At 38.2% G+C, this 27,720-nt stretch overlaps 1 protein-coding gene across 1 annotated transcript; it reads left to right on the top strand.

Annotated features, from left to right (window-relative positions):
- Positions 1-1,594: 1,594 nt before the first annotated feature.
- Positions 1,595-27,720, top strand: LOC134680308 (uncharacterized). The gene is made up of 9 exons (XM_063539418.1): positions 1,595-2,167; positions 6,945-7,095; positions 19,045-19,182; positions 20,171-20,872; positions 22,441-22,677; positions 23,131-23,362; positions 24,009-24,205; positions 24,895-25,418; positions 25,873-27,720. Exons 1-9 carry the CDS (start codon positions 1,610-1,612, stop codon positions 26,110-26,112), a joined length of 2,979 nt encoding a protein of 992 aa, XP_063395488.1. The 5' UTR covers positions 1,595-1,609; the 3' UTR covers positions 26,113-27,720.

Below are 27,720 nucleotides of genomic sequence, written 5' to 3'. Positions count from 1 at the left end.
ATAGGTACCTAGGTTACATTGTATCTTACTTTTACTAATTATATTCTGAAATGACACGAGCAATTAAAATCAAATTTATGAAAAACTGGATAAAATTGTTTAGGTGCCAATCAATCAATTAGCATAACAACGTAACAATCCGGAATACTAACTGTGTTAGCGGGTTGCCACGGCGACCTCGGGTTCAAACCAGCGAAAATATTTTATTTTTTGATTAAAATTTCATGAATGCAACTATTAGCATAATGTTGATCATTTCAATACATATATCTACTAAATGTCAACATAACTGCTCCCAAGATAACGCATAATCTATATTCATAATACAATATGCATCAAATATTTGCATGCATTTTGTATTTATAGATTTATTGATATTTTATAATCGTTTAGACTAAATATTACCTTTGTATGGAAATCTTTATTCGCCCTTAACTCTTACTTTAGGTATCCTCTTAACACTTAATGTTTATAAATCGTTGTTTTTACAATAGCATCCATCATCCAGATTGTTAGCTGAATATTTGTAAACCTTATCGCATGAATCGGATCGTAATGCTATACTAATCTTGCGTTTCCATAAGGGTGATTGATGCATTCCTCTCCTCAAGTTGTAAAAATTCATTCAAGTTCTCAATATAAAGATAAAGTAATACTTAATTTAAATACACGGTGTATATTATGTTTCTGAATTTATTCCTCGCTCCGCCTTGCCGTGGAGAATGAGCTTAAATGTAGGAACTGCGGGTGTTACGCATGCGTACGTCAAGAGATCAAAGATTCCCTGTGAATCGCATCTCAGGAAACATTTAGCACCAAATGGCCCCAGTTATCAGTGCATCTGTTGCATTAACGGCACCACGGCAAAGTTGCATAAAATCCAGCGGGTTGCACAATCCCAGCAAATCACTCTCGTTGTCCCGCCATTGTCGCCACGCGCCTGAGAACGTTCCCGCGTCGGCAAAAAGCGCGGGAAAAGCCCGACAATAATGGCCGACATAACGCTCCGAATGTTATCTATCGCCTGCGTTTTACAACGTTGTGAATGTTCCACTTACTGTCTGATTATGTCTATTTAATCTACTTGTTATTGTTTATTTTCATAGCGCCATGCATCAGTGGCTAGTCTTAGAGCGATGCATTATATTTTGCCATTATGTCAGGCATTGACAAGGTCATTCTTGTTAGGCAAAAGTGCATCCAACGGTGAAATTAAATGAGATCGATTCTAAATACGTTCGACTCAGTTATTTGCCTCAGTGACGTTTGCACAATAGTCTAAATTATTCGTAAATATTTAGATAACAATGCTTCGAAGTTGGAATTTTTTGTTTTTTGGTTTAAATTGGAGGTATCCGATTGCATCAGTTTGAATGACAAACATCGTATAGCAACAAACAAATAAACTGCATTCTTACGTTCATTCAATTAACACAGGTTTTCGGTTGCACTAGTACAGTTTCAGCAGCCCTCGGTGCATCAGTTTGATCCGTTACCTCGTGGTTTCACAATATCAAGTACCTTACCGAATGGCCCAGCAGGGCTAATAAAGACGATGTTCGCCCATAACTGTAAAAACATACGTAACTGAATAACGAAATATTCAATAATGGTTAATGGACATTACATAATGTATGGGGATAGACCGTCCTCGGAGTCCGAAATAGTGGAAGACCACGTGCAGACGCGCACTGCGGAGCGCAAAACCCGGCGCAAGGCGCACAGGACCGCCAACGAGCTGCAGCCGAGTCTGGCGCAGCTCGACAACGAAACCGACTCCGTCAAATATGAGAAGAAAGAGAAAAAAAGTAAGGAGCCGAGGATGCTTCGCTATGTGCCCAATACGGAAGTAGAGGAGCATCAAGTCAGCGATAATTACGAGACATACGACTTGAAGACGACGGACACGAAGCCGAGACGGTACGCGTTCAAGAAAAAACCGAAGAATCCGGCAGATGGTTCTGTTAACTATGCTTATTCAAGATCTAGCAGCAGCTGCTCGTCACCTAACGGCAACCTACCCACCATCGCGGAGCATGGGGAGGCGCTTTCGACGCGACATACGGCGCCGCCGAGCCCCACTGTCAGCGAGATAATTAATGGCTACGAAAACAAATTGGACAAGTACTTCAACAAACCGAGAGAATCGAAGAAGTACCGTTCTAAGGTAACTAACGTAAGATTATTGTATAGCGATCCATCATTAGGTTTATGTTATTTGGAGCCTTTCACTAATCTTCTCTGGAAAGCTCATGACGAACTTTATTTGCACGGTTTACCGCGATGCGACCGCAAGTAATTAATTCTGTGCCTTTTCGTAATTATTTTTTTGATTAATGAACAAAAAATATTGCATAAAGAATGTGCACGGCGTGAAATGCGTTGAGTTTTATTTATGGGAGTGCTTCTCGAGCGATTTTATCAGTTATTGAAGGTTAATACTTTATACCCAGTTCGACGTGCCTCATTAATTTGCCTTCAATATTATTTAATAGCGCACTTATTCGCTATTGCTAGGGCAATTGATATTATGTAGATACATAAAATGTAATATGATATCTAGTCTTGTACTAGAGCACATGTGATTAGCCGGGGGTGTCTTGGTCAAAATGCCTTCCGCGTTATCGTAATAACCTGCATACGTCATACTAATTTACTACACACAAGCTGTCGTATGGCGACATTTTGATTACATGCTAGGTTGCAGTTGGGTTACGGTTGACCACTTGAGAGATTTAAGTAGTTTGCTTGAGAGAGTTGCGCTAAACTTTTAGATCCCGTAGGTAGACATGTTTCTTTTATCGTTATGAACTTACAGTGATATCATTAAAATGAAATTAGCGTTTATTGATTAAATTAATGAGATTATATAATTGAATTATTACGGTATGTACGAGTATTGAGCGTATAGGTACAATTAGTTATACGAGCAAAATACTTACGAGTATGTATATACTCAAAGTATCGCAACAGTAATATTACTAACTATAAAGAAATAGGTACTGTGATAACGCTAGAAAGACGATGATTAAAGTGATATTCTTATTTTTCTACTTTTTTTAAATACTTTCTGAGAAAAATATACCCCGTCCAAATTATTTTTTCAAACTGCAGTCTGATATAATATCCTAGCCTAGCACTCGAGTAGCGAACTCCTTGATACTAATTAGTTGAAAGTAATTAATTGCTTTTCTACTTCAATGCGCTTGCCAATTTCTACATGTAACTATAACGATAGGAAATCACAAATCTCTCTATTATTACAATCTAGATTAAATAATAAATCACAACTCAATTAAATAAACTGGCCTAGTTACGCTACGTCGTAAACAACATTCTTTTTCTTTAATTTAAAAGGATTTATGGCACTTTCTGATGAAATACCTATACTTCGCACAATTATTAGGTAATTTATGAGTTAACGAGCCTCCGACTAATAATGAACTAGGTTTATCATCTCATAAGTAGTTACAGTACAGTCAGTAGTAATAGTTACATTTGAAAAAAAACCGGGCAAGTGCGAGTCGGACTCGCGCACGAAGGGTTCCGTACCATAATGCAAAAAAAGGCAAAAAAAACGGTCACCCATCCAAGTACTGACGTTGCTTAACTTTGGTCAAAAATCACGTTTGTTCTATGGGACCCTCACTTAAATCTTTATTTTATTCTGTTTTTAGTATTTGTTGTTATAGCGGCAACAGAAATACATCATCTGTGAAAATTTCAACTGTCTAGCTATCACGGTTCGTGAGATACAGCCTGGTGACAGACGGACGGACGGACGGACGGACGGACGGACGGACGGACGGACGGACAGCGAAGTCTTAGTAATAGGGTCCCGTTTTACCCTTTGGGTACGGAACCCTAAAAACTGTAAAGCACTTTAATCAGACATCAATGAAAAATGAAAAAATGAAAAATTGTTTATTTGGATTAAAACATTTCACAATTCACAATTAGTTATGCTTGGAATCTCCTAGTAAGTATTGTAAAATACTTGTGACAGAAGACCCCGCTACTAACTATTAAGGTTTTATAAAAATAGTAGTAACCGAACATATCATTACAAAATATTTAGGTGAAGGTATTAAGTATGAACTTAAGCTAAAGTAAAGTTTAACATACCATTTATATTATAATTAAAATTTAATTTAATAATTACGATATTATGTTGAAAGATTAGTGCACTCAAAACAATTAATTTACAAAATTTAGTTAAGACGTGTGTGTGTGTGTGTGTGTGTGTGTGTGTGTGTGTGTGTGTGTGTGTGTGTGTGCGCGCGCATGTGTGTGTACGTGTATTTGGTATAAATATGTTTCTTTAAAGTTGAAAAAAGATATTGTTGCAACATTTAAGGTGCGTGATATATTAAGTTTTCAGTTTCCTTGTAACTTAGGTTAGTTAACCATCCTAAGAGTATTTTCTTTAAATTATACGATTGCAGTGAATAAATCGAGATAATATTATTTATACTATTATACAAGTAGGCAGAATGGTAAACAAATTGCCTTTTGGCGAAAAGTGATTTTGTGTTAGAAGGGACAACTACTTTACCTTTTCTTCTTTGTGTTGATGTAGGTGGTTTATAAATTAGAGTCCTATGTAATTTTAGGGTCGTGTTCAAAATATATAATTTTCTTACGCTCAGCAGTTTACACTCATTGTATAGTTCAGCTGTTGGGTACCTATATGATTTAGAGAACATCACTTTAAGTAAACATCTTTGTCCCCTTTCAGTATCGATAAACTTGGATTTGTTTGCTCCACCCCAAACTGGGATACAATATGTCATGACGGATTGAGCTAACGTAATATATAGTTGTTTTAATAGATTCTTAGAGGTAATGTGCTTTAGTATTTTAAATATCCATATTAACTTTCTGATTCTATTATTAATGTATTCAATATGATTGTGCCAAGATAGTCGCTGGTCGAGAATTATCCCAAGGTATTTTGTGAAAGTAACCTTATCAATTGTGTTACAATTGCAATTTGATAGATCTATTTGACAACAATCATGTATTCTTAAACTAAAAGTAGGAGGTGGTTGAGTACTTATGTATTTTGTAAAGCAAATATAGTTTGTCTTAGCCACATTAAGTGTGAGAAGGTTAAATTTTAGCCACGAAGATATTTTTTGTAGTCCTTTTTCCGCCTGACTAAACACAGCCTCCCATGTATTGTTACTAAAAACTACAACAGTATCGTCCGCGTAGGAAAAAATCGTGCCCCCATCTAGGATTAGATCAGTAAGGTCGTTTATATAGGCTAAGAAGAGAGTCGGGCCAAGGACACTACCCTGTGGGACACCAAAAGTTATCTCTTGCTCCTCACTAATATGGTTTCCAATTTTAACCACCTGACTGCGGTTCCTTAAATAATCTTTAAAAAGTTCTAGCGGTTTCCCACGTATACCGATATGCTCAAGCTTTTCAATAAGTATGGGGAGAGAGACGGTATCAAAGGCCTTTTTCAAGTCAAGGAATACAGCTAAACATTTCTGCCCTCTATCAACTTGCTGAGTAATTAGAGAGGTAACAGCTAAAATGGCGTCTTCAGTGCTTTTGCCTTTTCTAAAACCAAATTGGGAATCAGAAAGTGTTTTAAATTTATTAAAATAATTAAAAAGTCGAACATTTAGTAATTTTTCTAATATTTTAGATATTGGCGATAGGACTGATATTGGCCTGTAATTATTGACGTCGTCTCTCTCCCCATTTTTATACACAGGTGTTACCACAGCTTGTTTAAGTCGTTTTGGGAAGACTCCATTATTGAAACAGATATTTGCTAAACGGGTTATTACTGGAACAATTTCTTGTTTGGCAAGTTTTAGGAACACAGTGGGAATACAATGAATACCAGGGGCACTGTCACTTTTCAAGTTCACTCATCAATATAACTGAAAATTGGTTATATTATAGGTCTTACTTTAATTTCTTTCATTTAAACCTTATCTGTATTACCAATATTTATACTCACCCGGTGAGTACCTGTTAAATAGGCTTCAAATTACCTTTTATAGACAAAAGGTAAATATTTCGGAAACTCGTTCTGCTGACCCGATCGAACTACGCATCAATTTACGTCCATTAAGCTGCAGTTAAGAAAAGTTACGAGCATCGGCAGCACGCGCTTCTTTCCCCGTATCGAGGCATAATAACATTTTTAAACAGTCACGTAACTACCTATTTGACAACTGCGATCGCGCCGCGGTGTGAATTAATTTTATTGTTCAGCTACCTTTGTTGCGTCCGTGAGTAAATTGTGAGGGTTAATATCTGTTATTACACGAATTTTAGCTTAAGCATTCACCTACTGACCTTCCAACTTTATATTTTGTTTTGTAATAGCGATGACGAACAATTGTTAGGTTTCCAGTTCATCTTTAGTTTTATTTACCTGTAGCTAAGTTATTTAAAGTTAGCAGTGCTGATGGCATGAGTGAATCAATTTATTGAATGAGACTTTAATTAACTTTGTGTGTTATGCCGGTTATGTGTAGGTACGTCTGCACGTATAGGTAGGTACTTTTAAACGCTTAGATATACCTTCTTATAGATCACCACATCAGGATGTGACACATGGTGTGATCACCACACCATGTCACGTACATTGTTTAGTTAGTTTAGTTAATTATATGCTGTAGCTTATATCTGTACTTTAGACATCTGCATTTATTATAGTTGATTCGTTTACACCATATTGTATCCGATCTGTTGCAACGGCAGTACTCCTGAAATATTAGAGACGCTATGCTATAGTATTATAGCAGTAGATTTTTCATAATGACACATGTTTAGGTAGTAATCGTATTCAGGTATCAAATCGTAATCGTAAAGAGCGGCAATCGTTTAATTCTCGGTATTACTCGTAAAATAAGAGCCATATCAAAGTCTGTTATAGTGCATTTTCTTATTTTTTTTTATTTGCATTGTTCCAGGGCTCGCACCCCGACAGTCTTTACCGGGTGCCGCTCGGCGCAGGCGCGGACGGCGGCAAAATGGCGCGCCTGCTGCGGGTTATGCGCTGGCCGGTCGCGCTCATCGTCGTGTGCGTGGCACTGGCCATCTTCGTGTACTTCCTCATGCCTGGTGAGTGTCCCTGACAGCCTGGTATGCATGGCGCGCGCAGCAAGGTGTTGCTCCGTCTGCGGGTTGTGCGCTAACCCGTCGCACTCCTCGTCGTGTGAGGCGCTCTCGCCATCTTCATATCCCAATGCCTGGCGAGTGTTCACGACAGCCTGGTATGTATGGCGCTGGGGGCAGCAAGTTGATGCTCCGTCTGCGGCTTATACGCTGGCCCGTCGCGCTGGCCGCGTAGCCAAGATGCCAATCGCTTACGCTCTGTAGCGATCGAAACGCAACTGTCACTGTCACACTAATAAGGAAGAGTGATAGAGAGACATAATGTTTTTCGTTGTCGAAGCGATAGCGATTGTAACCTTGGCTAGGCCGGCTGATTCGATAGCGAAGCGCAAGCGATTGTCGCCTTGGCTAGGCCGCCTGATCCTTATTCAGACGCATGGTGCCAAAAACGCAAATTACCTTATACGCAGATGACCAGAATTTCATACGCAATTTCCCTGTTACGTAGATGACCTGATCCCTCGCGCTATCTACCGCTTCCTAGGTGACTCTTTCATATACGATAACGTTTACTCTAAAATTGTCCACGAAACATAATGCATTGCTAGATTGTCTTTGAAAACTTAGATAACTACGTAGTTGAAAATCAATGGTGTTATGTTATCAGATTTTTATATTTTCGTATCATGTCTATAAATCAATCAAAAAGATACCTCTAATCGACTTTTATTATACCAGGAAAACTAAAATTTTTAAACCATAAAAGTACGAATGCATTTTTTATTGACTTGTTATTCAAGTAATTCGTTTTATTGATCACTCATTGCTATATATATACGAACCTATAAACTTCTTCTCTTCTCGTTAATTAAAGCCTAACAAGTTCCTTTTTAGCCCTCGCCACGTTGCGGATTTTCGATGGAACTAATTTATTTTAATGGCAATTATTTTGTTTGACATCCGACATTGAAAGTCATTGAATGTCACCGATGTAAACAAATCGAAAATGATTGTAAATATTTCAGGATAATAATAGATTTTGCAATCAAAATGCCCAAAAAAATTCACACCGATGCTAAACAAATAATTTTAAATACATTAAAATACTTGCGACAGAAAAAGGATACGGGATTCAGTAGCATTCCATTAAACAATGTTGTGAAATTATTTGTTGACATGACGGGTACTGATTTTCATAGTGAGTTTGTAATAAACTGGTTAGTTTTGTACTAAATATGAATATTAATTATTAAATTATTATTTTTCTCATTTAAGGCGTCTTTAGTGCTATAATCAAAAATATTTATTATAAGAATGAGCCATTACCACCACGAGTGACTGAATCTGGTAAATATATATACGGAGGTCGAATATTTAGAATCAAATTATGGCGGATAGGTAAATTATTCATACTTAATTATCAACTAAACATGCTCTTTCGATTGGGTTTCGATTGGGAAACATACTTCTACAACTCACATGTACATAATTGTATACCTCACTCGCTCTTGCACGATGCCAATACACACTGTCCCGACTATTCATGACGTACACGTATTGTTGCTATATGTAAGCTGTTTGTAGCGACATTATATCAGGGCTAAAAAAGAACTTGTCAGGCTATAATAGATATGATCGCGTTATCTCTACTCAACAGCGCCGAAGCCAAAAAGGGTAATAATGTTTGTAATGAAGGGTAAAATGATGATTTATTTATCAAATTTTAAATTAATAACAATTATAACGTAATATAATTTTAACGAAAATGAATTGTTGAACCTCAGCGAAAACTATTGTCATTGCGTGTATTTTCGCAATATTTGCCCATCTCAACTCATTTACCCGAGCATGATCCCATATTTGTTTAATAGCTATAATGTCTGTTCCGGGGCAAAGTACGGGCTGTCGGCAGACGAGACGTTCCTGCACGAAGCGCCGATTTTATGTAAGACTACTAATAAACTTGAGGCCTATTCAAATAGTACTTTTTGTCATTGAACGGTTAAATATGGTTATGACTTATGATCTGTCAGCTGGCAAAAATGTATGTACTTATGCAAACTGTCTTATGTACAAGCAAATGATTGTTCATAAGACAGGAGGTGGAAATTACAAAAAATATTATGCAATCTACAAATGTGAACCTGTCCCTCTAAATTATGTCTTCCACCTTTGAGTAGGTATTTACCTGCAGAAAACATATCATACACATATTATTTACGGATACAATTAATAGTAATTTATTACCAACGTTGTGTGACATTTCTGGTTAAAAAATGTCACAGTTGACATTTGACAGATCATATCCATAACGACCATAACCGTATAACAACAAAACAAGAACACTTCCTGAATAAGCCTCCGTGAGGTGTCTGCGTGCTTTAGCGCTGGGTTGAAAGTTCCTGGACGTAAGCTACTAGGCGATCATCGTAACTGGATTAGAAAGGAAGAGTGAATGTCAATTTGTCTTTTAGCTTGACATAATTTCTAGCTATTAAAAATAGAAACTAGAAACGTAGGTGTATACTCATGAAAATTAGGTCAGGATGTTTTTTTTATTAAACGCGCTTACATCCATTTAAACTTAACTGGATTCCTTTTAATTTTTTTAATAATTAATTAAGCAATATTTTCAACGGTAATAAAATTATAAACATTGAATTAAGAGCATCCATGTTAAGCTTCTGATCTCATAATAAATTGACGTAACTTTCTCGGTTCGCACGCAAAGGACCCATTTAAGTCCGTGTGGGGCTGCGCCGTCAGCTGTTTGCCTTAGGCCTTAGTCTCACTGCAGAAATCCAGGCGGAATACCAGGTAACGGAAAGTTGATATGAGCGACAAATTTTCGTCAACGGACAGAGATACTTATTCGTCAAATCAGACGGAACTGACAGAATTCCGCTCGGATTGCCGATATGTGGTGGTTTTCGCGCTGAATGACTGTCAGTTTTTAACATCTGTCACTTCTGTGTAACAGAAATCTGTCAGCAATATTTCACGCGTAATCCCGCGTGTCTGTTCTGTGGCACCAGCCTTATATGTACTGCAATGCAGTCAAATAAATGCAATTGTTCATATAGAAAGTTGCCCCTTCACCAGAACTAATTTGCAAAAGAAAAATGTCCATCTCGAAGACAGCTTCGTTATATTGCGTGCCCCGGGTGACCCTTGATGCGACTTTCCTTTGTATGCTTTTAAAATCAGCGATGACTTCGTATTATTATGATATAACTGTCGTCAAAAGGTTGCTTTTATGGCTTAAGTACTTTTATGAATACGTTAATAGCCGTTCTATTGTCAATAAGCATGTCGGTAGAGTCTGATTGCTTATACTAAAATCTACTTATTGGGCTATTGTCAATACTGGAGTCAGTTACGGATCGCTGCCATATATGACCCAAAAATTTTTTATTAAGCTATGAGCTTCATCACATATGATCTCTGAGTAATTCTAAGCATTTCTAGCCTCGGAGGCGATAAGAAGCGTGCGTCTAGTCGAGGAGGGCGGGGTACAAAGATGACCGAAACCCGTCATCATTCAAAAAAATCTGTTCTGGTCTTGGTGGCTACTAGGGCAAGTTTGGTATCATTTTCGTATAAACCGAAGACGTAGAATTCATTGCTGATATTTGTTTTTTCAGTTTCATAGTAATTTTGCAAGAAAAACGTAAAAAGATAAAAATTTGGGATGGAGGATTTTGCTTTGAGAGCTAATAACTTTTGTATAGTGGCCAAAAGTATCATACAAAAAATACTATAATAAAGCCCAATTCATGCAGCTTCTAAACATATACACGTTGAGTAATATCCTACTGCAAAAAGATGGTGAAAAAAATATTAAATGACCGCAGCGCGGGTAGTTGGACTCTCGCTAGGCGGCGTTTATCTTACAAAATGGTCGAGTACGAGTATCTACGTAGGTAACTATGCTTACTTTGCTAGATTTTATGATGACGAATAAAATGCTTTCTGTATATTTAATGTCCGCAGTTTCCAGTACACAGACATAATTCTGGTATAGGTTAAAAAAATAGACACAGGTATCCCCATGTCTAAAGAGGAGGGCGGCTCGCTTAACAAATAAGATCATGTAAGTACAACCGCAATTTCAGGTTGGGTTAGGTTAGGTTCGTTAGTTACCTTTTATCCCTCAGAGCAGAAAATAGAAGCCCCGCGAGGCGGGGCTTCGTTGGTTTGCCACCAAGTCATACTTGCATAACCTATATTAGTATGACAAATATACATAGCTGTTATGATTTCTAAATGTAAGCTCTCCGCATAATAGTTATTTGTTTTACAAGGGGGCAAAGTTGTTGTTTAACCGCTCGTGCTAATATTGATACCCGATCAAGCGAAAGATTTCAAAATTGAACTACGAGCGTAGTGAGTGGTTCGAAAAATGGAATCTTGAGCGTTGTAAGGGTTTCAAAGAACGAGGGTTAAACAAAATTTGCCGCCGAGTGAAACACAGAATTTATCACCACACCAACCTGAAGCAAAGATTAAATGTAAAATATCAAACAAAATCAAACCAAATCAAATCCAAGTGAATGTTATGTGCAGGTTGAAGTTATTTATTAAAAACAACAAGTAAGTACCTATAAAATTACTTAAAGTGAGTTATAGCATGAAAATTATCGTGAAAATAAATATTTTGCCTCTTCCTAAGTAGTGCAATTTCTCTAATAAATAGTGTTTTAATATTATCAGCAAAAATAAGAGCCCTATTTTATTAGAATAATTTCATTTATAATAGTTATTTCTCGGACCCAATTTTGGACCCGGGTATATCCTTAAACTACGTTCAAAAGACGAAGGTATGGGCACTGTAAATGTCATCTCGCTTTGTGTGGTAGGGCACAGCACAGCGGATGTCATTCCAGATCTATCCGAGCAGAGCCCCACTGGGGAAGTACGTACTTACCTTCTTACCTTACAGAAAACACCGGTCAAATAACACTAGGCCCCACTCAAATCGTTACAAGTGCATTAAAATTAAAGTGCTTAAAATTATGTCTGAATGATGAATTATGTCTGTATGATGAATTATGTCTGGATGAAAGTATTTTATTCGTCATCATAAAATCTAGCAAAGTAAGCATACCTACGTAGATACTCGTACTCGATCATTTTGTAAGATAAACGACGGTCCGCAAGATAAACGAAAGTCCAACTACCCGCGCTGCGGTCATTTAATAATTTTTTCACCATCTTTTTGCAGTAGGATATTACTCAACGTGTATATGTTTAGAATCTGCATGAATTACGCTTTATTATAGTATTTTTTATATGATATTTTTGGCCACTATACAAAAGTTATTAGCTCTCAAAGCAAATATCTCCATCCTAAATTTTCATCTTTTTACGTTTTTCTTGTAAAATTACTATGAAGCTGAAAAAAACAAATATCAGCAATGAATTCTATGTCTCCGGTTTATACGAAAATGATACCAAACTTGCCCTAGTAGCCACCAGGACCAGAACAGATTTTTTTGAATGATGACGGGTGGCGGCCATCTTTGTACCCCCCCTCCCCTTATTGCCTCCCAGGCTTGAAATGCTTAGAATTACTCAAAGATCATATGTGATGAAGCTCATAGCTTAATAAAAAATTTTTGGGTCAACTTCATAACTGACTCCGCTACAATGAGAATACCTACTTACATAATATTTTCCGCCCAAAACTCATAAGGTTATGAATATAAAATATGAAAACAGTTAAAATATTTGTAAATTTTTGATAGCTAATTTACCTTATCATACCTTTACAGTTTACGTATTTAGATTTATCTACCCGAGGATTTAGCTTAGTTTTGCTTTAGTTGTAAACGTGTATACCTAAGTATTTATATAAATGTCTAAATTTTACGTAGTTTACATAACATCCTCATATATTTTAAGGCCCGGTAGACCAATCCTGATACTATCAACTCCTTGTTTTCCGTTGTCTAACATACTGGTAGAGTAACGCCTGTGGGGACGGATAACTACTTATCAGTGCAATTATCGGCGTAATTTGAAATATAACTAAATGTATGTACCTACTCCTCAGGGTACGCAGCGGGTAGTTACCTACCTAGATAGTGATGTTGTATAATTCTTATCATCTAGTCTAATTACTAACATCCAGTAGTTATGTTAGTCTCGTTTCCAATTTACGAGTTCTACATACATAATACGTTTATACACATAAATGTAAGTTGTCTTATTAATTTTCAGTTTAATAACATTTGCGTTATCAAATGTTACCTTTACGCTCGATACGTAGCTTATTTGACTAGACTTAGCTTACATTTTGATTATTAATTAGTTTTTAGTGTTCCGTACAAAACTTTGTTTACGGAACACTTATGGGATCACTTCGGTCTTGCAAATCAGTTAAATACGTTTTTCTCAGAGACCGTTTGACATAGATACCTAAAATTTGGAACAGTTATAGCAATTACCACCACTCATATTGTAAATAAGTCAAAACTGCTTATTTCTTATTAAAGGGGGAAATTTAGGGGGTTGAGAGGGGTAGGCTGAAAATTTTTTCATTTGTAAGAATCGTGTGGGGTACCATTAGAAAGCTTGCAAAAAATTGAGTCGATGGACTGATTTTGACTTCATTTTAGACTGCAATAGTTTCGTCAAAAAATGCATTTAAAGTTGCAAGTTTTCATACAAAAATTTTCACCTCTGTCCTGGCGATTTTCGCGAAAACTATAGCTAACAGGCAGCTGACCAGTCAATACCCAACTTAAAGAAGCATGGAGACGGCGGGAAAATTATCAGCTTAACTTTATCTTTATTAGTTTTTCAACTACAGCTTGACCTTTGGTTGCTTAGGGCTAGCTAACTGATGCTTACACTGGTCAATTCATATTAGGCGAGAAACATCCTAAGTTAAAACTTTGGCATTCAAATTTATGACTTATGTCTTTGACACAAAGTTTAATTCTGCTTGCTTATTTTTGTGGGATATTTAATTTTATCTCAATAGCCTACTATAAGTATGAGAGAGATCTACAAAATACGACCTTATTATATTGCAAATAAGTTTCAATTTCGCACGGGCTTTCCAACCAATGGACTAGGCATCTCACGAATCTGAAAAATTCAAATTAAGAATTCCGTTCTTGACTGTCGTTGTGTTTTTTTTTCCACAATAGGACACATAGAGTATGTAAGGCGTATAGAGATAATAAAGTCATTTAATATTTATGAACAGCTTTGGCCTCATGTATAGATTTTATTGAGAGTATCTGATTCGTCGAAACAATATACACAATATACCTTTTCATTAAGTACCATTACATTTCTGTATCAATTGTATAATTATAATAACTATTAATTATATTCAGTACTTATGTATATTTTTGAACGGATCGGTGAGCAACAAGATTCAGGGCTATAACCGCGAAAATAGAAGTTCGCAAATTGCGAGCATTTTTCTCTGTCACTCTAATTACGCCTTCATTGGAGTAAAAGAGAAAGATCCCCGCAAATTGCGAATTTCGGTTTTCGCGGTAGCCCCTCAGTCCTGTTACGAGAAAATAATTTTGGAAGGCATTAATAGTACGTATATGACAGTTAAATATCACAGTTTTTAGAAACAAAGGTAAAATTGACGAAATATTTAAAGTAAGCCGATCTTGTTTTTTAGCAGTTCTAAATAATATTAAAGTCTATATATATGGCATAGAACTAGAAACAAAATCAAATAAAATATAATAATGAGTTCTAAATTCAAATTGAAGGAGTATACATTTAAGGTATTATAGGCCAAGCGCGCACCACGATATTATTTTTTGCGACACGATTTTAGAATCGCGCTGTAATATATCGCCATAGATTTATAAGGCGTAGATTCCTAGTTCGTACACCCCCAGTGAAGCCATTTGAAGTGCGACGTCACGTGTCACGTCACACTCGTATCATCGTATTCGAACGGCCCTCGCAGTACTCAAAGTCAAATCGGTATGTGTACACCTCCCGTTTAAAATTCAAAAACTACAGGAAAGATGGTTGTTTGTACAGTGAATGGGTGTCACAACACATCATATAATAAAAACAAACCGCCTGATATTGCATTTCACGCGTAAGTATCGAGATTAATGTGATATTTTTACATAATCGTAAATACAAAAATCCAAATTTTCGTCAGCCGCCATTTCTTCTAAATGTTGCCAGTGTAGTGAATATTTTTTCCTCCAAATGGGACATGGCGTCTACATTCTAAAATAAATACGCTCAATTAAATTTCATTGTATAATTATAGAAAATTATAATTAAGCTAATTATTTAGGTAAGTATTTACTTTTTTCTCATTTTTATTTTGTGTCATGTTCGTTTCAGTTTATGACTGATCGGAATGACGCAATATGGAAACATTGGAAATGGACTAAACACAGTCGAATATGCTCTGTCCTATTTAAATTTATTCTTATTATTTTATGCACATTTGTTAAATAAATAAAAATAGTAAAAACTTATCAGCTATTTATTTAATCCTTATTTCACAAAGTACAGAAATGCAACAAATCCCGAAATAAACAAAAAGCTTTTGCTACAAAACCGAATCTACACACTTCCAAATTATTAATAACCAAGTGTGGATGTTGTTAAAATTCCTCTACTTTGAGAGAAGTAAATGAATACTGGCAACATATTTTGTATATATGTGTGTGTTTGCTGAGCGTAAAACACGAGCGTTCCACGCACACATCGATCGTGTTTCGGCTTCACTTTTGGCAGGTTAGCCGTATGGGGACTATCTGTCTATGCGTTATTAGTTTAAGGGTCTCCCCTGATATATCGACGCGCATTCGGCAAAAGCCGATAGGAAAAAGCTTTATGTCCACGCAATAAGAGCGAAAAAGTCGTCGTTCGGCTCGGCTCGCATCGGCCGGCGCCTGCCGACGCGTCGACGGCTTTTTCGCTCTTATTGCGTGGACATAAAGCTTTTTCCTATCGGCTTTGCCGAATGCGCGTCGATATATCAGGGGAGACCCTAAGTATATCGCAGAAAATTCACTGCGCGCACTGCGATGAAAAAGTCGACGATTTGTTCATTCTCAACATGGATTTCGTACCAGTCGCTTGTCATGAAACGTGATGCGTTGCTGTATGACTTTGAGCATTTATAACACAAAGGTGATCCCCGTCTATTTCCATAATTAAATGGTCAACATCTAGCGTCTCATTTTGAGACTCCATTGGAGATGCAGGTGCCGAGATGTTGGGGTTTGGAGAGCGAAATGCCGACTGAGGTCCGGCCGGGGTGCGATTTTATTATCATAGTGCGCGCGGGGCCATACAACTCCGCATGCTGCAATCACTTTGCGACAATCGCGGAAAAATGTGACAAATCACAATTTTAAAATCGCTGCAATTTTTTTGTCGCATATGCGCGCACTAACATATAAACACATACGTTGCATTTCTGCGACAAAATTATCGCAGGACAAAAAATCGTGGTGCGCGCTTGGCCTTACTCTAAATTATTATAATACATCAAGCATTCGCGAGATGCTCGACTTCGGTATTCAAACACAAAGCAATAGTACAAGAATCTAACTAAATGCAAAGGCCGAAGGAGCGATTCGAAGATCCGAAGCGTCCGACAGACGCGCGCCTCCCGTAACTTTTCCAAGTATTTTTAAGTACAAGTGTCTAAGTCGCAAGATCCAAAGGCTGAAGTCGCAGTGGGCCGAAAGCCCGAAGCATCCAGGAGGTCAGTTCTAAACACAGGTAATTAATACAAGTGTCTAAATGCGAAGGCCGGAGGCCGAGCTCCGCGTAGGGCCGAAGGCCCGAAGCCTGCAAGATGTCAGTGGTTAAACACAGAACTGACAGCCTGGACGCTTCGGGCCTTCGGTCCTACGCGGAGCTCGGCCTTCGGCCTTCGCATTTAGATACTTATACTATTGTTCTGTGTTTAAGTACTAACATCCTGGACGCTTCGGGCCTTCGGCCCTACGCGGAGCTCGGCCTTCGGCTTCCGCTTTTAGACACTTGTACTATTGTTCTGCGTTAAAGCACTGACATCCTGGACGCTTCGGGCCTTCGGGCTACGCGGAGGTCGGCCTTTGGCCTTCATATTTAGACACTTGTACTATTGCTCTGTGCTAAAGCGATGACATTTTGCTAAAGCTCGGCCTTCGGCCTTCGCACTTAGACACTTTGTACTATTGTTCTGTGTGTGTAGTTGAATACGGTATCCTAAAAACAGGCAAACAACCCCTGTAAAATGTAACGATGCGAGCAGTACGGCTACCATCAGTTTGGCATTGACATAAACGCTACCGTGGGCGTGAACGTAATTTACTTTCTATGCATCTCGCTCGTACTGACATATTAGTGCGAAAGAGATATACCTATAGGAAGTAAATTACGTTCACGATATCGTTTATGTCAATGCCAAACTGATGGTAGCCGTACGGAACACTAAATGCCTCGAGTTATCTCGGACTTGGCCAAATTATTTTAAGTAGTAGCCTTAATTTCATGCGTTATTTTGATATAATTAATATATTTTGGACATAACTACGGTTCTCGAAACTATAGGTAAAAATATATCGTCGCTATTTATCAGTAGATATAAAAAATATATAAGGTTAAGAAAAAAATACAAAAAGAGGGTCAACATTTTTGTAAGTACAGTTTTTTGGACAGCGCCAAATTAAGGGATGAAAAAAGTCGATCTGTAGGGCATGTAATGTATCCACGCAATACTAGGAAACGTTCACATAAGTACAGCTTGGCAAAAAAGAGTAGAAATTAAAAAGTGGCAACACTGTAGTGTCGTCCCGTTTTCTTATATATATTGGTTTGAAAGGGACGACACTACGATGTTGCCATTTTTTAATTTCTACTCTTTTTTGCCAGGCTGTAGTTGACTATAACTAAAGAGCTATGTTCTACTTATTATCAAAATTAAGTTCACATGTGACATGGTACAATGCACGACACGCATATCTATACAATCACGAGACAAATTAACTCGTCGCACAATTCATGAATTCATCGTTCTGAATTCAGCAATTAATCTCCTCCGTTCTAGGCGGGCTTCAAAAGAGTTGATTTATAGTTGAATATATGCACGTATTTGTATTATGTAGGTATGTTGTGCAACAGCGATAAGGATTAATGTCCGATAGCAGGCTGAGGTGTGCCGTGACATCTTGAACCCCGCTTTCACCGATTTTGCGTCTCCGCCGAGTGGGTGCTTCTCCCAACAGCTTCCTCCCTAGTTACGTAATGTTGTAAGCGTTGAATGGCTCTTTGCACAAAAGCAATATTAGATACAGTATCTGTGTATTGATCTGCTCCATATTCCATTGTTCGTTTAAATTGTTATTTGTTGGTTAGATGAACACTTCTCCTATCTACAGAACTTCTCTCATATGTCGATTATTTGATAATGATAACAAATAATGCACATTCTATTTCACGAGTCATTAAGTAAACTTGACTTAAAACCGGAATTTAAGAAATGGGTTAGTAATATATATCAGCCTCAATTTTATTCTCTGAGTTCGCTTATGTCACGTTCTAGTTTGACGAAGATATCAAAGGGTAATTTGCACATACTTTCTTGATTTAATTTGGCAATTTGTAGACATTTCTACTAACCGCCATAAAATATAGCGGCAAACATGTTACGCGCCTCTTATTAGATATGGAGTTTTATTATTGTTTACGAGCTCTACTATTCAGGTGAATAATTTTAAATTCAAAATAACTGTTACACGCGGTTTTTAGCATAATATTTCTATGCTACTGTCGTCGCTTATTTCATCAGTATTATGAAGTCAAGTTGTTTATATTATCACGCTCGCTCGGGGTATTGATTACATTATATTCGAGTAGTATCTAACTCATGATCATGAGCGCAGGCTTCAGGATTTAACTATTTAATGAGATCATTTTATTTCGCATTGCATAAAGGTTTTTTTTAAATTGCAGATAACTTCCAGACGGGACCAGAGATGATAAACGCGACGTACTGGGAGTCTACCGTGGCGGTGGCCGACACACACCGCGCCCACGATCATACATATAAGCCACCGGAGCCTAGGAAAATAAACACCAAAGGGATGGGTGGTAAGTCAGAGTAACGAAGGTGCAAATCAGGAGGAGGTTTTAAGGAGTTTTAAGGACGTAACATTTGTTGTATGGGAGCCCCACTTAAACTTTTTAGTATTTGTTGTTATAGCGGCAACAGGAATACATCATCTGTGAAAATTTCAACTGTCTAGCTATCACGATTTATGAGATACAGTCTGGTGACAGACAGAGACAGACGGACAGCGGAGTCTTAGTAATAGGGTCCCGTTTTTACCCTTTGAGTACGGTACGGAACCCTAAAAAACGATGGAAATCCGCGTACGGCCGCTGGTAAGCGGGTTAGATTTTATGTCGGGCATCGGAACAAATGATACTAAATAAAAACTTGTTGAGTTCTACTATGCTATGTCGCCCGCCATGTTTGGCGGTGTGTATGGTGCAGGCATACATTGTTACTGCGAAGAGTGCCGAGCCGGGTTTTAGCGTGGTCGCAGTCTATTAACAAAAGTCTTGGTAGTTACTGTACACAGTCTACAGTTAGCAGCAGATATATCCACCAGACTAGAACAACGGTCTGCATAAAACTACTATAATAATTTCACACAGCACAATCATATATTACCTACTTCACGTCACGTAGATTAGGTATTCAGGTCTTCGTTCATTAAATAATCATAAAAATGCCTATATTTTGGTTTTATTTACTTAGTCCGTGCAGTTTGACACTTCTCGTTTTAGAAAGCACTGGGTTTACTAGCTGAATCGGTATTTCTGATAGCATCACGTTACCTACTTGTTTTTATAATTGTTCGTTTATAAGTGTGTGGGATAGTCGATAATGGTAATAACACTATGTAGCTATAACAGTTATTGTCATCGTTGTTTTTACAAAAAAAATGTTCATTATCACTTTATGTAAATTTAGAATAACAATAAACGTGATACTACCATTTCGTCTATAATTCGTGTTTTCTTGTTAAGTAAATTTAATTAGAGTTTTGGAATAATAAATGCCTACTTACAGACACGAAAACGCCGGAAATAGATTTTTACGATGCAGACCACAATAAAAATGAAGAATTGCAGGCTGTGATCAGTGTAATTACTGATAAGCAAATGAAACTGCCCATTCCTCCGGTGTTCCCAACCCACCTGACACCAGAGGTACAATATGGAAACGAAAATGCCGACACCGAGAATTTGAGATCATCAAAAGTATTACATAAAATAATAAATCAGCTGCCCGCCGACTCCACGCTGAAACCTCACATCACACAGAAACCAGAGAAACCTTTAGCCATTTACTTCAAAGATGGCGAAGGTGTTACCACCACCACTACAACCACCACCACTAGCACCGAGGACGCTAGCCAAGCCTTGGTCAACAATCTGTACACAATTCACAATGACAAAATAACTCCTCAAAAAGAAGATGACCTCGCGTACAAATCTGTACTCGGTCTGTTACCTTGGCCTGTTAAGGCTGCCAATTTAAGACCTGTCCTGCCACCTGAAATGCAAGAATTCTACATCCAAGGCCCGGCGAAAACGAACTTCACTTCGGGTCATTCAAAACTCTTTGGAATCGGAATTGAAGATGCTGAAAAAATGCAATCTACCACGCAGAGCTCTGTCTATAACACAAGGGTGTCGCCGACGCTGCCTACGTGGCGTGATAGGGATGACATGACCACTAAAAACTACCCAATAAGTGTCAATCCTGATGGTAAGTCAAAACATCAAACCTAGGGTATGCATGCGGTGGAGGCAAATAAATTTGTAAGTGATGCCAATTTACTTTAGAATATGGGATATAAGGCTTGTTCACGTAATAAAGTAGCCATATGCAAATGTAAATTAATCGTTTACTTCAAACGCTACAGATAACAAAAACAGGTAATTATATAAGAAAACATTCAAAAAATTAAATACAATGCATTTTTTTGCGGAATCCTTAAGAACTGGCGAATTTTTTTACTTTCTTTCGAACGCCTGCCATTAGTGTAGTTATTGACGTGTTAGTGAACTGACGAGCGGCTGCGCTCCATATTCTTTTGAAGTCAGCATCACTGTCCGCTACTGCACCTTTCTTGAGCAGGTATCGCTTGATGTTCGCCCAATACCTTTCTATCGGGCGAAGTTCTGGGCAATTTGGCGGGTTCATGTTTTTCGCCACATAAATAACATTCTGATTATCGAGCAAATTTAAGGTTGTTTGAGCGTAATGAGCTGAAGCTAAATCAGGCCAAAATATAGGGGGCCGTTCATGTTTCCTATATAAGGGCAAAATTCGCTTCATAATACACTCCTGTCTGTCGGTAGACATCTCCGTTGATTGTGCCAGTAGTAAAAAAGCTCGAACTCTTCAGCCCGCATGAGCAAATAGCTTGCCATACCAGGATTTTGGGGGCGAATTTTTCAAAAGCGATGGACTTATGCTCTTCCGATACATCCTGGCCAGCCACACACGTATAAAATTGAGGCCCCGGTAAAGTTCTCATGTCTTTTTTTACATATGTTTCGTCATCCATTAAAATGCATCGGTCGCGATTTTGATTGAGAAACTTGCTCAAAATTTTGGCACGACATTTTGCTCTTTCGATCTGAGCAGGGGTTTTTTTGGGATTTTTTGTTTCTTTCTGGTCACAAGATTATTTCTCTTCTTAGCGTTTTGTACATTTCCAACCGATGTCTTTACCTTTTTGGCGATATCTCGAACAGAGGCCGATGGATTATGGCGGAACGAGGAAGCTATTGCGGCATCCAATTTAGGCTTCACGCAGCCTTTTTTTCGACCGCGACCTGGTAGATCATGTAGAATATGAAATTGCCCAAATTTATTGATCACTTTTCGCACACCATCCTTAGATATTTTATATCGTTTTGCTAATTGTCGTATCGAGACACCCTTTTCGCTGCAATAGGCGACAATAATTAATTTACGAATATTTTCATTTATTCTCGGCATTTTGATTCTATTTACTCAATGACATCTATTTTATACTTTTTTTAAACTTTATTATATATTTTTTGGAATGTCACGTACCAGCATTGCAAAAAGTTTCTATATTCCTGTGAAGACTTAGTTCTAGGTGGCTACTTTATTACGTGAACAAGCCTTATGGGTTGCACTCGATATTTATTTTCAAGGTATTACAATCTGGTTGTTCAAAATGGGTTAGCACTACGGGCACAGTCGTAAAGAAGCGCTACAGTTTTCAAGAGGCTTTATATCAAGCAATTATCTTTTCTTTAATGAAAATTGCACTCACGTACGTAATGTTAATGTTTCAGTATCTCAGTGTCGCTCGACGAGTCTGCCGCTGTGCCGAGGCGTACTACCCTACGACTTGGCAGGCAAGCCGGCATCCTTCGGTGGTATCTCAGTCAGCACGCTGCTGCCTCAGATCACGTTCGTGGCCGCCACTAATTGCAGCGTCCGCTTCAAGACCTTCGCCTGCGCCTTGTTGGAGCCCGAGTGCAGCCCAGCGCCTTATGCCCCCAAATTGCCTTGCTATAATTTATGCAAAGGTGTGTATCTCATAGCAATTTTAGCTACGAAAGATATTTATGAATGCTAAATCTAGCAAATGCTAGATTGCCTCCGTCATAGTTGCAAAATATCAACTGTACCTATTGGGGATTATATACATGTTCCAATTTTATCTTCGAGTGGTCAATGGAGACATGCTACTCTTAAAAGATCAGAAATATACATTGTTGTTGTTAATTTCTCAAAAACCCACATTTCGTCGGGTGACAAGCAAAAGTCACTAACTAACATCATTGAAATTATTAGACAATAAACCGTGTTCCAAGTGTAATAAAGTGCATTGTTCCCTACTTTAATTTTTTGATAGTACTTAGTGACTTTTGCTTGTCAACCGACGATTTGTGTATGGAGGTATAAGTCGCGGTATTCGTATTTTTTTATGTAGTACTTGAATTGCTGCAATGATTATACAAGTCTTCGTTCTTTTCCAGCTGTGTTGGCCGGATGTGAAAGTGACATTCCTCACGAGCTTCGCACAATTTTAAACTGCAAGCAGTACTCGAGCGCCAACTGCGTGGCTGCGCGGGCGCCGTGCGAGCGGCAGGAGATGCCCTGCAGCGACGGCACTTGCATACCGAGGGACTGGATATGTGACGGGGCCCATGATTGCCCTGCCGGCGAGGATGAGAACATTTGCGGCACATGCCAGCCGCATGAGTTTCGGTAAGCATAATGAACACTTTAGAACACTTGTTACTTAAAGTAAAGTGTATGCCACGTTTTTGCAAGCAAAGACACTTCTTCTTCTTCCTAGCCTTATCCCATTTACTTGAGGTCGGCTCTTTCTATACGGTGTCGCCAGGAGCGTCTGTCCTGGGTAGTATTCTTTTTTACAAGACCTATTCATGTTGTCTTGGGACCCCTAGGGTTCTCACTCATCTCTAGCACCTTTCTCGTCATGTGGTCTGGTTGGGCGCCTCATGACGTGACCATACCAACGTTGTCGTTTTCCGTAAGATTTTCTTCGATTGGCCTTTAGTACTCTGAAACTGCCTCTAACGTGGATATTCTTAATATGGTCCAACAACGTCTACACACAAGCCTTAAAAATTCGGTTAGAATCCGGAATATTTAAAAATTTGAAATGTTCTCTTGTCGTAATCCCCAAAAAGTCAAGACATAATTTAGGGCTTTCGAAAGTATTGCATAATTTATATACCTACCTACAATAAAATTACGGAGTACTAACCTATTTATAGTAACCTAGTAGATTAGCAAAAAACTTATATAGGGATGTGGCAATATTATTAAGTGTATGAACCTACGTAAGGTCCATATTAAGAACCACAACACCGTTTCTATTCCACAGCTGCGAATCAGGCACGTGCATCCACTCGCGCTGGAAGTGCGACGGGTACTCCGACTGTCCCGACGGCGACGACGAGAGCGAGTCGTTGTGCGGCGGCGTGCAGGAGGACCTGGGCGAGGAGCCCGCCGGCTCCGCGCCCCAGCCCGCCGTGCACCGCCCCAACAGAGTGCCGCCGCCGAAAAAGGTCCATCGGTCGGGTATGTATAGTTGGTCAAGCCATCAATTTGTCAGTCAGTAAGAACCAGGAAAACTATACTCATCCTTATCTCTTGGGTGCTAGTACTAGTTAGTTTAGTGTATGTCAAAGATAGTATGATTCTCTCTGTCTATGATTGAAATTAGACAGTCATTTGACAAAGCATATTTAGATTGTAGACGGTGTGGATTGGAACGATAAACGCTAGGTGAGGTGCGGCAAGGTTCGCGGTGATCTGGACTTTGAGGATCCGGTATTTTAATGAAATAAGTTCATAAATTATAAGAACTGTAATTGAATCAAGCTATAAGGTTTAAGCTGGTGTGAACTTTGAAGTGTCCTTTGAAACCGAGGTATGATGCGATGATTTTTTCGCGAAAATCATATTATCAGTCATATATAACACCTTTAAACGAGCAATTATTGTTTATATGTATATCGGGAATATCGGTAACTGCTCTAACTATTTCGATGAAATTTGCTATATGGGAGTTTTCGGGGGCGATAAATCGATCTAGCTAGGTCTTATCTCTGAGAAAACGCGCATTTTTGAGTTTTTATATGTTTTCCTAGCAAAGCTCGGTCTCCCAGATATTAATTATATTATATCCCACTGCTGAGCGGAGTGGTTTCTCTAGGTATGCACAAATAATTACTATAGGTGTAGTTAATTTGCTAATTATGTTACAGGAGACGACAGTAGCAAGGAACTGCTCATGACCAGTGACAGCACCAACGCCCTCAAAAGAAACTTCACCCGACGACCATCGTTATCTCGACTGACACCATACACTCCCGCCATGCTCCAGGCCACAAAATCTAAGAAAACTGAATCTGATGACGATGCCTCGAAAAAGTCCAACAAAAACAAACACGAAACTGAAGAAGAAAGTGAAGATTTACAAGCAGATGATCTTGTCCTCGAAGACACAAAAATACTTACAGAATCGCAAGAAAAACACAAAAGAGCTGAAGACAGCCCGAGAAATCAGACCAATGTACCAACCACGCCAACCAACCAACCGACCAGAACCAACCAACCTGACCAGATGTTGACTAAAGTAAATCCATTCCAAGGAAGAGCGCCGATGCCACGTCCCAAATCAGCAAAGGTTCGAAATCCCGCGATTTTGGCGTATCCCGCGGAACCGACCAGACTGGACCAGTCGATCAACAAGCTAGAGCGAGTGATCAATGGGGCAGAGCTGATGAGGGTAAATAATCTAGTTACTCTTCTAAAAGATACAATTTCTTCAGTTCAATTCTTACTAAGTCTTCTGTCTCTACCAAAAAACTGAAAACAGTACCTATTTATCATTTCACGGTTCCTTGGTTATAATTGAAAACTAAACTAAATATATCAATCCTTTACTAAACTACCTACATTCATTTATCTATGCAACTTTTGAAAAGCACTGTCTAGGTATACCTATTTGACAAAATCTAGCTTACCACACACACTTACCCCCCTATTCATATACGTCTACTAAAGTTGACAAGCCGATAATAATCGTTTGCCCCTTTCCGACGTATTGGTATGATGGAAAGGGACAAACGATTATTAGGTATCGACTTGTTAACTTTAGTAAACGTTTATGAATAAGGGGGTTACACTTTACCTTTGAGAACTTTGTCTTCTAATAGTCGTGATCTTCAATGAACTTCCAGATGCTTTCACAGAAAGCCCAACGGCCCGCCCCCGCGACCGAGTCTGGGGAGTCGCAGGAGAGCACGACGGCCGACCGGCCCGACAAGGCCGACACGTCGGGCCGCGCCACCGCGCACGCGTCGCCGTGCCCCGACAGCGAGTTGCGCTGCGTCGACGGCCGCTGCATCACGCTCGCGCAGCTCTGCGACGGCAACATCGACTGCAGCGACCACGCCGACGAGGACAACTGTTACACGTGAAACTGTTTTATTCGGGGTCCCTTTGTTTCCCATAAAGTTTAAGTCATAATGTATTGTTTGTCATGATATCGTTAGTCATAAAACTGAAACCGTTAACTTTTCACGATTTTCGTAAGGTTATTCTATAGATAGGTTAGTTTTATGGCAATCCTGAAAAGTTACGCGTTTCTGAGAAAAATCATTTATGATTAACGAAAATTAGGACAAACAATACATTATGACTTAAAACTATTTGGGAAACAGTAGAGACCTGTTTTATTCACTTTTGAAGGGTGTATGGTTCTGACTTATGAGATATTGGTAATTTATTTTTAATGATTTGTCTCAAAGTGATTATGGAAACTCAGATTCTGATTTAAACCCAGTTACGTGGACAAACTTATGCTAGCAATTTACTTTGTCGTATTTGCCTAAATACGCCGCTGCGTCGTTTGTTTTGTTACTCTAGCCACGAATAATGGCAAATAAGGAAATGTTGCCAACTGTAGATTAAAGATTAAACCTTTATCTAAAAAGGGTTCTTAGATGACCATTAGCGATATGAGCTTTTATGCAATTACTTAGTACGTATTCATCAGTTAAAATTAGTACTGATATAAATACCTATGCTATGTTTACTCAGTGGTCAAGATCTTACCTATAGAGAAACACTTTCAGTTACTTCTATATTAAATACTAAAACTATAGCAACACTTTTCTCATTACGTACAGCAAAAATAGACACACAAAATGTAGAGTTTATCTTCGGTATCTGTACATTGCACTCACAACAAGTTTAACCACGAGATCTGATTAGATTTAAGATTTGTACGAATTGTAAGTTGACGTGGTCATTCCGTCCATAACCGTCCATTAGAATATGTAAAGGTTTAATTTCTGTACATATTTAAGTGCCGGCGGTACCGATATGTAGTTATTATACGCTGTGATAAAATACATGGAAGATGAAAACGTTATAAATGGAAATGTTAATAATAAGTTCAAAATCGTCTATGTAGGTTAAGGTTTATTTCCAAATAGCATTAAGTTTTCCTGAATCTCAAATGTATCTTGTGCCTTATTTTCCTCTTGAAGTTACCTTTATTGCATTGTTATGGCACTGATTATTCGTTTATATTGACTGACTGTCAGTGGTTTCGCAATGAGCATTTGTAAATACATTAATTTATGTAAATTAAGTTACTAACTCTAACACTATTTATAATATACACTTACGTTTTAGGACTAATTTCCATGAACTTATTTGCCGAACACGTCTATACCTACTCATACAAGAGGAAATTCAACCAAAACAAGAGTAGGTACGTGCAAATACCTATATATCCATTTATTATTATGTCCGTGCAAATAGACTTTAGTGTAACATCTAGATTCGTAATTTGGTATGTCGGTAAGAAAATCCAAAGTAATGTCATAATATATCTACAAATTGTATCAAACATACTCGAGTTTACTTTAAATTTATTGAAACTCTAGTAGATAAAATAATTGTTTATGCTCGGTTATATTATACGCAATTTACCAACAATTCTTAGTTAAGTTACCTCTCTTTATTTGTACCTAGAATATAAGTTTTTGTACGACAATAAATCATTATGCCATGTTGTA

The sequence above is a fragment of the Cydia fagiglandana genome, chromosome 3, assembly GCF_963556715.1.
Source record: "Cydia fagiglandana chromosome 3, ilCydFagi1.1, whole genome shotgun sequence".
Classification (NCBI taxonomy): domain Eukaryota; kingdom Metazoa; phylum Arthropoda; class Insecta; order Lepidoptera; family Tortricidae; genus Cydia; species Cydia fagiglandana.
The sequence above is the reverse complement of the archived record's forward strand: the minus strand, read 5'-3'. Positions and strand labels throughout refer to the sequence as shown.